Source organism: Grus americana, chromosome 1 (genome assembly GCF_028858705.1).
Source record: "Grus americana isolate bGruAme1 chromosome 1, bGruAme1.mat, whole genome shotgun sequence".
Lineage (NCBI taxonomy): Eukaryota > Metazoa > Chordata > Aves > Gruiformes > Gruidae > Grus > Grus americana.
The window spans coordinates 86,080,629-86,096,026 of NC_072852.1; the positions used below are offsets into that span (position 1 = coordinate 86,080,629).

Here is a 15,398-nt window from a genome sequence, read left to right on the forward strand (position 1 = left end):
CAGCCATGGCTCAAATAGGAATGCATCCCATTTATGTCAGTTCCTCCCCATTTCTCATCCCCAAAAGACAAACTCAGGCCTCTGCCTCTTCCATGTGTAACTCTCCACTCCCTTCAGTGTGGAGGCATGGGGCTCTGGGTTTATGGAGAACCACAGATGGGAAAACAAGGCTACAGATGGTGACCACAGAGAACAGAGCAACTTGGAGGAGGTGAGGAGGGCTGATGTCCAATTTCTACACATGAATTTGTTGGGAACCTTGTGGGAGTCACAAGCTTGTGAACCACAACCCCAGCTATCTAGGACATGGGCTTATCAAGATCACAAACCTCCAGGAGGAGGCAACCCAGGGATTACCTGGAGCCAAAGGCATGGGCTGTCTCCCCACCTGCCCTGTATTGGCAGGCAGTGGCATCTATGGCTGAAAGGAGTGAGGGAGGCAACAGGAGCTAAATTGTGAGTTTTCCCCACTCACAGCAGGAGATGTCCCAGGTGAGCCATGGGATGGCCCTGGTGACCAGGACGAGAAAGTCCCAGAGAAGTTTCAGAAGAGATTGGTGGGACCTCAGCTGTTTCCTAGCATCTGGTCTGGCCCACCCACTGCATCCCCTGCCACAAGACAAGAGGGCTTCCCTGACTTGCCTACTCTTCTTTATCTCCAGTGCCACTGAATATCAAAAGAGAGTGGAAGTCTCTAGGGGAAGCTGATGCTCAGGTGTATTTTCACAGTCCACCATGTACAGAAGCTGAGAAATCCTTCATGGAGTGTGAGGCATAGGCCCGGTCATGCTCATGCTGTAGCCGTGGGAGATGCTGTCTGGCACGCGAGTGAACTGTGCAACACCACAAGTCTCCTCCTGTTGATCCAGCATCTCCTGCTTAGCACCTGCATACAGTTTTCCTCATGCCTTTCACTGAACTTTCTTCCTCAGAGAAACACTGAGTTGGGTGACACCCCACTAACCTTCTCCTTCCCAGCATCATGAAGCGGAAGTGCCACTGAGGATCCGAGCCCATTTCCACTTGTTCCTCCTTCCCCGTTGCCAAGTAGAGCTCCAGGCACAGGGTCCAACAGTTCCTATGAGGAGGGAAAAAGGTGCTGCCAGCAGGGCTTGGCACGGTGAAGAGCCCTGTCATTTGTTGCCTGGGTTCCTTTCACCCTTGCCACTCTCCCAGCTGTTCATCCCTGTGCTCATTGGGTTCCCCAGCTAGCCTATGCTGAGTTTGCCCCATTCAGGATGTGGATGTCCTTCTGAGCAGAAACACCTGAGGATGCTGTGAAGAGGATGCCAGTGGCCTGAATCTCGTGACCCTGTGAGCAGAGCAGCAGAGAGGTGTGACTGGTAGAGCACAAGTGAATGAAATTGCCCTGCACAGCTGCTTTCAAGGCCCTAGTTGTCTTGCCAGCTGCATCCCAGTGGCACCCTCCACACCCCTCTGGAGGACAAGCTCAGTCCTGCCAGAAAAGGAAACCACCTTGGACAGGTTGATTCACAGGGCAGAGGGGTCTCAGTTCCTAAGCGCTCCTTGAATTTGCCAAACAAAGCGTGCTCCTGAAGCAGAGCTGCCAGAAGCCCTTGCCCCAGAGGCAACACCAGGCTGAGACACCCAGGGCTCCCCAGCTCGGCCCTAGGTCCCAGGGAGAAACCATCTCTGGAGGAACTGGGGCTACTGCCTGTCAGCAAGGAAGGTGCAGGGAGAGGCCACCCTGGCCCAAACCCTCAGCACCTCTTCTCCTACATGCCTCCTCCTTTGGGCTACACTCAATTCTTTCTTCCTTCCCGTGCCAGCGCATTGACTGTCCCTGGGCTCTTCACAGGCATTTACCTTCCTCTCCTACCCCTCTCACCAGCTCTGCTAGACCAGGGCTGGAGGGAGCCCCACACACCACACAGACACTCTGACTCCTCATATACCTCCCATCCCCATCACAGTGATCACCGCACCAGCCTGGAGCACTTCCAATACTCAAACATATGTGTGACCGACCTGGCTGGAGCGGGCAAAGGCTCAGGATGCTGAGCATCTCCCATCCCTGCAGTCCCTCTGTGGAGGAAAGAGGACTGGGGAAAGCAGCCAGGAAAGGGGGTCCTGGCCTGCTTTGTTTCCTGCCCCTCCTGGTCGCAGGATGAGAGGTGCTATGGGTAGGGATAGCGTCAGGCAGCTGAGACCCTCATCCCACTCTTTCCTTTGTGATGGTCAGGAACATTCCCACCTCTGCTGCAGGGAGTAAGAGAAACGAAGTGCAGTGGGATTCACACTTCCCTGCAGGAGAGCAGCTGGAAGCTGCAGGCATCGTTTTGCTCTTCAGAGAAAGGGATGGGGGAAGAGCTTCACTGCAAAGCCCATGAGACCCCTCAATGCAGAATGCTTGGACTGTTGTGGTGCCTTTCCTGGTCCTGCCTCTCACCGATTCTAATTGCTGTGCTCACAGTACTGCATAGAGAAAAAGAGCCCTCACACAGCCAGGGAAAATAAAATAAAATTTAAAAAAAAAAAAAAAATGGACCAGCCATGGCTGGGGGAGAGAGGGGAAATGCAAGGGACCTATGTGTGTCCTTCAGACCTCATTCCTCCAGCACTCAAGGACTTCAGAAGGAGAAGAGGAACTCTCAGCGTTCCTCTCCCTTGCACGCGCTCAGACTCCCATGCAACCTCAGCATAGTTCTGTCTATGCAATCCTCTTTTCCCCTCCCCACCCTCACCTCACACCCCACATCCTCGCCTCTCCCCACATCTCTGCAGGGTTTATACTTTCCTGTGATCGTGTGCATCATTCCCCAGTGTTCCTAGCCAGCCAATCCTTTCTCACATTTCATGTCCTGCCCAACCCCAACATGTCTCATCCTCACTCAGTGCTTCCTCTTCGCATATCTCTGGGCAGCTAGGTACAAAAGGCAAGTACCTGAAAGGACAGGAGCTTTTTCCCGATGGTTCCCTGTTGGTTCTTTGTGGCCATGCTGGTCCCTATGGGTAAGTGAACTCAACTCACCCCTGAGCACCTACATCGATTCCACCACTGCTGTCCCAGCTGCGTACCCAGCTGCTGGCAGTGCTTGATTCCCCAAAGCTTCCTGCACTGAGGATGGGCGATGAATAAGGTGGGCAGAAATCCCTGAATCTCCTGCAACAGCTATTTTTTCTTCCGCGCACAGCCCTCAAATGGTTCCTTTTTTGGACACAAACTGCCCAGGAATGTTTCTTGCCTATCGGAGAGAGATTGGAAACTCATCTGCTGATCTGAAGAACTGTCCCATGCCTTCTGCTGCTCCCTAGCCTGTCCTGTTCCTTCTTGCCGTCTTCTCTACCAACCGACAGTGCCTAGTTCACGTTTTTCCACTTTTTTCCTCCTCCTCAATGTTCCTCCTTTTCCCTTCCAGCATTGGTTCTGGAACAGTCCCCAGACACGGTGATACGACAAGACCAGTCCGTGAATCTGAGCTGTTCCAAGAAGAAATCCTCCAGCACAGCTATGTACTGGTACAAGCTGCCTTTGGGGAAGGACTCCAGGCTGGTCCTTGTGTCTTCTGCATTCCAAGGTGGTAATGCAAATGTTGAGAAGGATTTCCAAAGCCATTTCAAGAGCAGTGAGATACAAGGAGATGGGATGACGCTCTTGATAGACCGTGCCTTTCTCAACGACTCTGGCATGTATTACTGTGCTGAAAGTGAAACACAGTGGCGAGGCTGCTGAGGGAGCTGAGCACAAACCTCCCCCTGCACAAAACAGACCTGCTTTCCTCCTCATCAGGCATGATGATCCCTTTCGTCTCATTACCTCATCTGCTTCCTAGCCTTCCCTTCCTCCTCTTCTCAGACTCTCTGAGTTCATTTGTCCTGCTTTCTCGTCTTGCCACCCCACTCCTCCTTGCCTCCCTCTTTGTTTAACTCTCATTTACATTATATTAACTTCCGTCAACTCTTCTTCCTCTCTCTCCCTCCCTTTGTCTCCCCACCTTCTTCTTTCTGTCTCTCTTCAGTCTGCACTCCACAGACTTCCTCTCATTTAACTCCAGCCAACCCGGCTCATCATTCTCACTGTCAAACAGAAAGGATGTTCGTGTGAGGCCAGGCAGGTGGTGTAATAGGCAGTACAAAGTGGGAGCTGCCCACATACTCCTCCGTTACAACGACCTCTCTGAGGTTATCCTATGGCCAAGGGATATGTGCAGCACAGCACAGGCCTGAAGGCAACATTGCACGTGCAGCACAGCACAGGTCTGCGCCTACTCAGGTTAACTCCTATGTGGATCACTAACTCCTCCACGTACAGTGGTCTCTGGGTCAAGATCACTACCTTCCACCTCTTGATCCACATACGGTTTACCGTTCCCAAAGATATTACATAAATTACAGATTATGTTAGCAATCTGGGCAGCTAACAGAACGTTTCCTGACAGGTTAGAGTGCTATCTCTGTCATTACACACACCAATGGCGCGGCACAGGCCGGCATGGGGCACTCCAGCAGGTTCCCATGCTGCAGCTTCTCATGCCAATATATGGGCTTCTCAAGCCCTAAGCACAAGGCATGGCCTGTTCAAGGTCACTAACTCCTCAAATACCGTGTGTTCTGCAAGGCTCCCAGTGCACTGCCCTGCCACCTGCACGCCCCAGGGAAGCCCATGGGAAATGGAGAGGACACTTCAAGCACAGCCTCCTCTCAGCTAGAGTGCTGGGGGGTTTGTGGGCGTGTGGGGTTTCTTCCTGTGCCTGCACAATTTAGCAGACTCTCTTCGTTCTTTTCTCCCTTTTCTTTTGAGGAATCCGAGGTCATTCCTGAATCTCCTGTAGATAGTTTGTGGAAATGAATGCAATGGGACACGCTTGGACCTGCAACAGAGGGTCTGGGAGCTGAAGACATTGCTGCACCCTTCTGCTAAAAGGACACAAGGGTGTCCTAAAAGCTCATGGCAGCCTTGAGCAGCCAGATCACTTGCTCTCTTGTATGGGCCGGCCTTCCACCACTGTGCACTGCTGGGCCCACAGCATGGCACAGACGTGCAGAGGCTCTCTTGGGCCCAAACTGTGTACTTTCTCATACCTGGGCAACATGATGAGCAGCACTGGGATAAGCAGAGAAGATTCCACATTGCAGCTTGCAGGGTTGGGAGTCTGTGATTGTGAGGGTGCCTGGAGAGGAGACTGAGATGAGGGGCACAGGCACAAACATGCATTCCCGAGCACTCTTTCTCTTCCCTTCATTTGGTGCCTCCGTGCATCCCTGTGCCGTGCACACACTCAGGCTGCCACACAGCCCTGCCACGCTCCTGTGATAACACTTATCTCCCACCTACGCGTAGACATACATACTCACGTGCAGGAGGAAGTGAGCAGAGCGGAGTACGTGCACCTCACGCCTGCATGCAGGTGTCATTCCCCACTGTTCCCAGCCAGCCAACTGCCTTCTCATATTTCAGGCTCTCTCTCACTGCCCCGCCCACTTGCAAAGAGATGTGTCTCTTCCTCTCTCAGCCTTTCCTCTGCACGCATCTCTGTGCCTGTGCTGCCACCACGGGCAGGTTGCTGGAAGGAGGTGGCCTTTCTCCATGGTTTTGCACTGGTTCCTTGTGGCCATCCTGGCCCCTGTAGGTAAGTGAGCTTCCCTTCCACTTGAACAGCTGCACTGGAGCCACTGCTGCTGCCCCAGCTGCGTGCCCAGTTGCTGGCAGCGCCCCATTGCCCAAGGCTTCCAGGGAAGGATGGGCAATGAACAAGCGGAGCTTTTCCTCAACCTCTTAACTCAGAAGACTCTGCAGATCTACAAATTTGCTTTTTATGTCCCATTTTAATATTTCAGTTGAGAGTTCTGAAGTCCTTATTTTTCAGAACAAATTTACTATTGAATTTAAGCTGGTTTATGGGTGTTTTTTCTCCTGTGTGTGTCTCCCAGAGAAACGGGACACTGTCCCATAGCTTGCTGACATCCTTATGCCACCGCATCCCATGTCGTACTTCAAGGATGTATTTTCATGTCCCCTTCAATGTGTTTCACTCCTCACACCTCTTTTCTTTTTCCAGGCCAGGCCCTTCAGCAATCGCCAGACACAGTTGTCCGAGTGGGAGACACTGCGACTCTGAACTGTTCCCAAAAGGAGAATGCATTCTCAACCCTGTACTGGTACAAGTTGCCCGCGAGGAAGGACGCCACTCTGCAGTTGGTTGTATACTCAGTGGAAGGTGGCAGGGCAGAGATTGAGAAGGAATTCAGAAATCACTTCCATAGTAATGGGACTAAGGACAACCGCTTATCTGTGGAGATAGATCATGCCCTACTCAATGACTCAGGCACGTATTTCTGTGCTGAGCAAGACCCACAGTGGCTCAAAAGCTGGAGCAGCGTAGCACAAACCTTTCCATGCAAACAAGGATCTGCCCACAGCACACACACAGCCCTGTATTTGACAGTACCCCATTTTCTCCTCTTGCCCTCCAACTCTGTCTACTTAAGGAAAGTGGCGGTATCATCTGTCTTCTGCCTGGTCTCCAATTTCTTGCCTATTCTTGCCCATCTCTGAATCACCTTTTGACCCTCCTTTCTTCTTGTACTCACTGCCTTACCTCATTTCTCTGCCATCTCACTTTCCTCCTCCACTCTCTTTCTCTCTGTCCCCCTCCCCTTACGTCTCTGTCCTCTCTCACACCTGTCCTCCTCCTATTTCCTTCACCCTCTTCCATTTCTTCTCCCTTTCAGCCTGTTACACTAACGCATGGGTACGCAGGATGTGGAATAGTTCACACAGCCCTTTCCTTCTCCACCAGCTGGAAGGCTGTCGTGGTTTAGGCCCAGCCGGTAGCCGGGTGCCACACGGCCACTCACTCACCCCTCCCCCAGCGGGATGGGAGAGGAGAAGTATAACAAAAGGCTTGGGTCGAGATAAGGACGGGGGAGATCACTCACTAATTACCGTCACGAGCAAAACAGACTGAATGTAGAGAGGAGATTCATCTAATTTATTACTAGGCAAAACAGAGTAGAGCAATGAGAAAATACAATCAAGTCTTAAAACACCTCCCCCCACCCCTCCCATCTTCCCGGGCTCAACTTCGCTCCCGGCTTCAACCTCCTCCCCCCTGAGTGGCACAAGGGGGCAGGGAATGGGGGTTACAGTCAGTTCAGCACACATTGTCTCTGCCCCTTCTTTGTCCTCAGGGGGAGGACTCCTCTCAACATTCCCCCGCTCCAACATGGAGTCTCTCCCACGGGCTACAGTCCTTCACGAACTGCTCCAGCGTAGTCTCTCCCACAGGGTGCAGACCTTCAGGAGCAGACTGCTCCAGCGTGGGGTCTCTCCCACAGGGTCACAAGTCCTGCCAGCAAACCTGTCCTGGCGTGGGCTCCCCTCTTCACGGGTCTACCGGTCCGGCCCGGACTTGCTCCAGCATGGGCTTCCCACGGGCCACAGCCTCCTTCAGGTGCCTCCACCTGCTCCAGCGTGGGGTCCTCCACGGGCTGCAGGTGGAATCTCTACACCCCCTCATCCTTCCTCCATGGGCTGCAGGGGACAGCCTGCTTCACCATGGTTTTCACCACGGGCTGCAGGGGGATCTTTGCTCTGGTGTCTGGAGCACCTCCTCCCCCTCCTTCCTCACTGACCTTAGTGTCTGCAGAGCTTCTTACATCTTCTCACTCCTCTCTCCGGTTGCAAAAGTTTCCTTTAATTCCTTTGTTTTCCTTCTTAAATATGTTATCACAAAGGCGCTGATTGGCTTGGCCTAGGCCAGGGGCAGATCCATCTTGGAGCCGGCTGGCATTGGCCCTATCAGACACAGGGGAAGCTTCTAGCAACTTCTCACAGAAGCCACCCCTGTAGCCCCTCCCGCTACCAAAACCTTGCCACACAAAACCCAACACAAAGGCCAAGGCCAACCTGGAGTTGAATCTGTCAAGGGGTCCCGGGACTGAACACTCCTGTGTGCACTTGTGTGTCTACGAGATTTGAGGGTCTCCAGGGATTGCTCACCCTGTGGTTTCCAAGAGTACAGGTGCCTTGCCAGCCACCCAGGGCTCAGCACACTGCCATGCGCGAGGGGCTCCAAGTTCCGGAGCGCCAGCAGGACCATGCCACTGAGCACTTCTATGTACACACTGGTCCCTTAGCCCCATTGGTCTCCAGGGAAGGGGCACGCTGCTCTGCACCAGGGTCCCCGCGTCGTGCCACTACCCTGTGACCTGAACACTCTGAGGTATGAGATGTAGCCCAAGTCTCAAAGGTATCCGGGCATGAAGCACAGTCCTGTAGGTGAGGAACCCCAAGCCACGGCAGATACTCACGGCTACCATCACTCCCTGAGCCTTTCTTCCTGCCCTCCTGCCAACCCTCCTCTCCTGTCTTCCTTTCTGCTTTCGTTCTTTCCTAGCTTCCTGCCTTCCCGCCTTCTTTGCCTCAGTCTCTACCAGTAAAACCAGCCTTCAGGAATCCCAGGCCCCTGAGACTAGATGAAAAGTCTGGAACTGGGAAGACATCCTCAGTGGAGGAGGACCAGATTAGGGAGCACTTAAGCAAATTGGATGTACAGCATTGACAACTGCTGAGGGAGCTTGCTGGTGTGACTGCGAGGCCACTCTTGATTGTCCTTGAGCGGTCATGGGGAGTGGGAGAGGTTCCTGAGTACTGGAAGAGAGCAAGTATCACTCCTATCTTTAAGAAGGGCAAGAAGGAAGACCTAGAGAGGCCAGTCAGCCTTACCTCAGTCCTTGGGAAGGTGATGGAATATATCCTCCTGGAAAGCATTTCCAAACACACGAGAGACAAGAAGGTGATTGGGTGTAGTCAGCAAGAGTTTATGAAGGAGAAATCATGCCTGACCAACCTCATTGCCTCCTACGACATCGTGATCAGCTTGGTGGACGACGGGAGAGCAGAGGATCTTGTTTATCTCAACTTTTGTAAAGCCATTGACACTGTCTCCCATAACATCCTCATAGAGAAGCAGGCAAATTATTGGTTACATAAGGGGACAGTGCAGTGGATTAAAAACTGGCTGACCGTGCAGGCTCAGAGGGCTGTGATCGGTGGCAGATGGTCCAGTTGGAAGTCAGTCTGTAGTGGTGTACACCAGGTGTCGATACTGGGATTAATACTGTTCAACATCTTCATTAATGGCCTATATGATGGGATGGGATGGGATACACCCTCAGCAAGTTTGTAGATGATACAGAACTGGAGGGAGTGGCTGATACACCAGAAGGTTGTGCCAGCATTTAGAGGGACCTCAGCAGGCTGGGGAACTGGGTGGAGAGGGATCTCTTAATGTTCAGCAAGGAGAAGTGCAGGGTCCTGCATCTGGGGATGAATAACCAAAGCACCAGTGCACACTGTGAGCTGACTGGATGGAAAACAGCTTTGCCAAGAAGGATCTGGCGGTCCTGGTGGAAAGCAAGCTGACCATGAGCCCGCAATGCACCTTTGCAGCAAAAAAAAAGGTCAACAATGTCCTGGGCTGCATTAGCAAGGGTGTTGCCAGAAGGTCAAGGGAGGTGATCCTTCCACTCTGCTCAGCACTGGTGAGGCCACATCTGGAGTGCTGGGTCCAAATTCCGGGCTCCCCAGTACAAGAAAGATATGGACTTGCTGGAGTGAGTCTAACACAAAGACACAAAGCTGTTCATCAGTCACCAAGGGGAGCTGCTTGTTCCGATCCGGGAAGGGCCGGGCTGGGGAGATTCGTTGTTATACCCAGAGTGAGATTAAGACACGAACGAGGTCAAATGCCGCTAACCGAAGGACTTTATTGACTACCTATCTGAACAAAGTATTTATTTCCTGTCGTAAGAGAGTAGCGATAGGAAAGGGAGAGAGAATAGAAAAGGAGGAAATCTAGCAAGCAGTCGGGATAGAGTTGCAAAAGATAGTCACCACCATGGATCCAGTGGCGTCCCGTTGGTCCGTAGTCTTTGTGTGCTCCGGCGGTGAGGGTCCCGTTCGCCGTTTGATCAAGCAGTCCTTTATAGGGCGTTCAGGGAGGTCGTTTCCCAGACCACGGCACGTACCGCATCCCTGCGCATGCTCTCAGTCTCGACACGCTGGTCCCATGAGGTGCACGCGACCACCGTGTGATTCTTCACCATGGACTACACAGGTCTCAACAGGCTGGGGTGGTCGCCCCTGTCTAAACATACCCCACACACACCCCCCCAAAGCGACGTGGCTGTTCTTTGACCCCTGTTGGTCTGTTCATTGCAACCGGGCTCAGCCAAACTGTCGGGAAGCCTCGCAATGGGCTTACCAGGATTGCAAACAAGCTTTGAGACAGTCCGCTCAAGACGTGGTCCCTCACACTGCTACAGTGCCAGCACAACCCGCAGTGGTGTGGCAGATCTCAGCGCACAGGAGGTTTTCCTGGGGAAAACCTCTCGGGAAGGAGCTTAGCTATGGTATCCACCTGGCAGAAAGCAATTTCCTCTGCCTTTGCCAGAATGCATATGGCAACCCAGACAGAGCTCCCATGAAAACATGCAGCCATCCAGGTCTCGGGCTGCAGGGAGTGCCAGAGCCTGTCACTGGAAACGGATGGCAATAGTGAGAACGGCTGTGTGAGGTGTGACCAGGTGGACAATCTGCTCAGCCTGGCAGCACAACTACGATAGGAAGTAGAAAGGTTAAGGAGCATCAGGGAGGCTGAGAAAGAGATAGTCTGGTGGAGCCATGCTCTGCCCTCCCTGAAACAGAAACAGAAACAGCTACCAGACAAAACCCAAGATCAAGAGGACCCTGTATCCTCCCCCTGCCAGGATGAAGGCAGTAGCTTAAAGGAAAGGAGTGAATGGAGGCAAGACCATGCTTGGGGTGGCAGGCAAACCTCCTCCTTGCCCACCTTGCCCTCCCAGGTGCCTCTGTACAATAGCTATGAGGCGCTGGCTGTGGAAGGCCAGTCAATGGATGACGTGGATGATGGTGCATCTACACCATAGGCATCGCCAAGGTCAGAAAGGTCCACCCCCCCCCCACCCCCCCACCCCCCGTATCACAACCACCCCCCATGAGGAAGAAAAGGCAGGTTATAGTTGTAGGCAACTCCCTTCTGAGGGGAACAGAGGGTCCAATGTGACGAAAAGACCCTCCTCTTAGGGACGTCTGCTGCCTCCCTGGGGCCCAGATTACAGACATTACTAGGAAACTTCCTAGCCTGGTACGGCCCTTGGACTGTTACCCACTACTGCTCTTCCATGCGGGTGAGGGAATATGGTGCACAGGTTATTTTTTTCCTTTTTCCTTCCACTTGCAAGCCGTGACTTTGGGAGAAACAGATGGATCTAGTCTGTTAATACATGGCTCCGTGGCTGGTGTCACCACCATAATTTTGGGGGTTTCGATAATTGGATGGCCTATACAGTACTAGGCTTGCTGGCATCAGATGAGATTCACCTTTCTCAAAGGGGAAAGAGTGTCTTTGCCCAGGAGCTTTCTGGGCTCGTTGATAGAGCTTTAAACTAGGCTTGAAAGGAGAGTGGGATAATATCAGGCTTGCCTGCAACAAGCAGTGGAATGACATGCCAAGGTTAGAGGGACAGGGTACTAGTGAGGGCCTTCACCCTGTTGCCCTGAGACATGCTGGACACACTGCAGCACACTTGAAGCCTTACAGAGATGAACCAGGGGCTCCTGAGCTAATAGGAACCAGCAGGGAAACACCAGTGAAGTACCTCAAAGGAATTCCAGCCACTCCAGCCAGTAAGCCAGCTTCATCAGGGGCCCAACTTAAATGCCTCTATGCAAACACGCATAGCAATGGGAAAAAACAAGAGGAGTTGGAGACATGCGCAGCCCTGCAGGGCTATGATGTCATTGGCATCATGGAGGCGTGGTGGGATGGCTCCTATGACAGGAGTGTTGGAATGGAAGGATACAGGCTCTTTAGGAAGGACAGGCAGGGGAGACGAAGAGGGGGTGTTGCCCTCTATATCAATGGTCAGCTGGAGTGCATGGAGACGGATGAGGAGCCGACCGAGAGCTTATGGGTCAGGATTAAAGGGAGAGCGGGGGCAGGAGACATTATAGTGGGGGTCTGCTACAGGCCACCTGACCAGGAAGACCGAGTGGATGAGGCCCTCTATGGACAGATAGGAGCAGCCTCATGTTCATAAGCCCTGGTTCTGCTGGGGGACTTCAGCCACCCCGGCATCTGTTGGAGGGACAACACAGCAGAGCACAGTTCCACAATTCCAGGAGGTTCCTGGAATGTGTGGATGATAACTTCCTTCCCCAAGTGACAGAGGAGCCAACAAGGAGAGGTGCCATGCTAGACCTTGTTCTCACCACCGAGGAGGGGCTGGTGGGGGATGTGAAGCTCAAGGGCAGCCTTGTCTGCAGTGACCATGAAATGGTGGAGTTCAGGATCCTTAGAGAAGCAAGGAGGAGGGCACACAGCAAGCTCACTACACTGGACTTCAGGAGAGCATGCTTTGGCCCCTTTAGGGACTCGCTCTGTAGAGTACCATGGGACAAAGCCCTGGAGGGAAGAGGGGCCCAAGACAGCTGGTTAGTATTCAAGAATCACTTCCTCCAAGCTCAGGAGCGATGCATCCCAACAAAGAGGAAGTCAGGCAAAAATGCCGGGAGGCCTGCATGGATGAAGCAGGAGCTCCTGGACAAATTCAAACAAAAAAAGGAAGCCTACAGAGGGTGGAAGCAAGGGCAGGTAGCCTGGGAGGAATACAGAAAAATTGTCCGAGCAGCTAAGGATCAGGTTAGGAAAGCTAAAGCCCTGATAGAATTAAATCTGGTCAGGGACGTCAAGGACAACCAGGAAAGAAGCTACATCAGGTTGTAGATCATAGAATCATAGAATCTTAGAATCACAGAATGGTTTGGGTTGGAACGGACCTCAGAGATGATCTAGTTCCAAGCCCCCTGCCATGGGCAGGGACACCCTCCACTAGACCACGTTGCCCAAAGCCTCGTCCAGCCTGGCCTGGAACACTTCCAGGGATGTGGCTGCCACAACCTCTCTGGCCAACCTGTTCCAGTGTCTCACCGCCCTCACAGTAAAGAATTTCCTCCTAACATCTGATCTAAATCTACTCTCTTTTAGCTTAAACCCATTACCCCTTCTCCTATCACTGCACTCCCTGATAAACAGTCCCTCTCCATCTTTCCTGTAGGCCCCCTTCAGGTACTGGAAGGCTGCAATTAGGTCTCCCCGGAGCCACCTTTTCTCCAGGCTGAACAACCCCAACCCTCTCAACCTCTCCTCACAGGAGAGGTGCTCCAGCTCTCTGATCACCTTCGTGGCCCTCCTTTGGACTCACTCCAACAGCTCCATGTCTGTCTTCTATTGGGGCCCCCAGAGCTGGACGCAGTACTCCAGGTGGGGTCTCACCAGAGCAGAGTAGAGGGGTAGAATCACATCCCTCGACCCACTGGTCACGATGTTTTTGATGCAGCCCAGGAGATGGTTGGCTTTCTGGGCTGCAAGCACACATTGCCAGCTCATGTTGAGCTTTTCGTCAATCAACACTCCCAAGTTGTTCTCTTCAGGGCTACTCTGAATCCATTCTCCACCCAGCTTGTATCGGCCCAAAGCTTGATATGCTCCTGCTTCAAACACTAGTAATTTTAGGGCTTCCTCATGAACAGGGGTCCAATCCCAGGTAGCTTTTTTGCGTGTTAAATCGTACAGGGGACGAGCTATGATAGAAAAATCCAGAATAAGTTTCCTCCAGAATACCAGCAAGCCTAGGGTATGTTACAGCTCCTTTTTGGTTTTGGGGATTTTTATTTCTTCTAAGGTAGCAAAGGTTTTGGGAGGAATACATACCACTCCTCCTTTCCACCATATACCTAAGAACTTCACCTCAGGGGAGGGGTGTTGTACCTTTTCTGCTGGAACCTGAAGTCCTGAACTTTCCAGGTGAGTAATTATTTTCTTTTGGGTTTGTCCCACTGCAGTGGCATCGGACCCCCCCCCCACACCAATATACCATCAATGTATTGGTACATTTTAACTCCTTCCTTGTGGGTGATTTCTGCTAGTACTTGTGCCAGGGCGTGATGCGCCAAGGTAGGCGAATGCCGATATCCTGGGGGCAAACGGGTAAAGGTGTATTGTATACCTTTCCATGTAAATGCCAGTCTATCTCTATCACCTTCCTGTAGAGGAACCATGAAAAACGTATCTTTTACATCAATGGTGGCTAAAATTTTATGGGACCGTTCCTGTATGGTGGCAATCAATTTGGCTATATTAGGCACGGCCGCTGTCAGGGGACTAGTGCCGGCGTTTAAGCGCCGATAATCCATCGTTAGCCGCCACTTACCATTTGGTTTGCGAACTGGCCACACTGGGGAGTTATAAGGGGAGTGAGTTTGAATAATTACCCCCTGTTCCTGCAGCTCTCTTATCACCGGAGCGATTCCCACGCTCCCAGTGGTAGGGAAAAGGGTTTCGCATTCATAATTTTGGACGGGGGAAGAGTAGGAGCAGTCTGCAAAAGCCTTATCAGGGTTGCTAGAGACCCGAACTTCCATTCCCTCCCTGCCGAGTCTGTCCAGGACTTCCCTTTCAATAAAGCCAATCCCAAAATATTTGTAGGGAGCACTCCTAATACCATAGTGGTCTCGGTGGGGGTGGTGTCTCCTGGCAACCAGCACTTTACTTGGTCTGTAGGTTGGAGTTTGGAATCTCCGAACACATCGGTAACCCATATCTGGTTTTTATCAGGGACAATCCCACTCCGGCCAGTGGTATTGGCATTTAAAGCAGACATTTGGGCCTCTGTGTCTACCAGAAAAGTGACCGGAGTCTTAAAGGCACCAAGGGGAAAGGTTACCAGTAGGTCCCCCTGCTCGTTTTCAGTGAGCCTTCTAAAATACACCCACCGGCCATCCCCCGGCTCACTCATTGAGATCAGGCACAAAGAGTATCCCGACATTGGAGGGCTGGTGGGCCCCCCCATGGGAGCCATGGGAATGGCCAGTCTCTGAGGTACAGGGGCCATGGGGACACTTTCCTTTCCCAGCCGGCCTCTATCTATCGGTTTCCACATTTTTACAAGCAGCTGCAAATCGGGGAGGGGTCGGCCGTCCATTAATTCTCAGGGAATACCCTTATCTCAACCTTCCTTCCACAGTTGATTCCTTGCGCCCTTCCCACAAAGCTCCTGTCTCGGGGGCAGAGTATTTTCTCCTCTGCCTCGGTCCTACGGACTGCCGCTTGTGCCTTCCCCTCCTTTCCGACATAGCCCACGCGCCAGCCATAATTGATCAGTTCCCGTGCAATTTCCCCCCAGGTAAGACCCGGTCCACCCTGAGGTCCCATGGCTACAGTGGCTCTTAATCGGTCTTGAATTTGCACAGCGTAAATCTTCAGTGAGTCGGGTAACCCTCTAATCAAGGGAGTCATCCTGTCCAGATTGGCAAACAACAACATCGGGGAAGGCTGGTGGGGAACTAGGCG

At 52.5% G+C, this 15,398-nt stretch overlaps 1 gene segment (V, D, J or C); it reads left to right on the forward strand.

Annotated features, from left to right (window-relative positions):
• Positions 1 to 2,960: 2,960 nt before the first annotated feature.
• LOC129197818 (T cell receptor beta constant 2-like) overlaps positions 2,961 to 15,398 on the forward strand; it is a 54,599-nt gene continuing 42,161 nt past the window's right edge. The window contains 2 exon segments of the C gene segment in view: positions 2,961 to 3,101; positions 3,381 to 3,678. Coding sequence covers positions 3,473 to 3,678 — 206 coding nt within the window.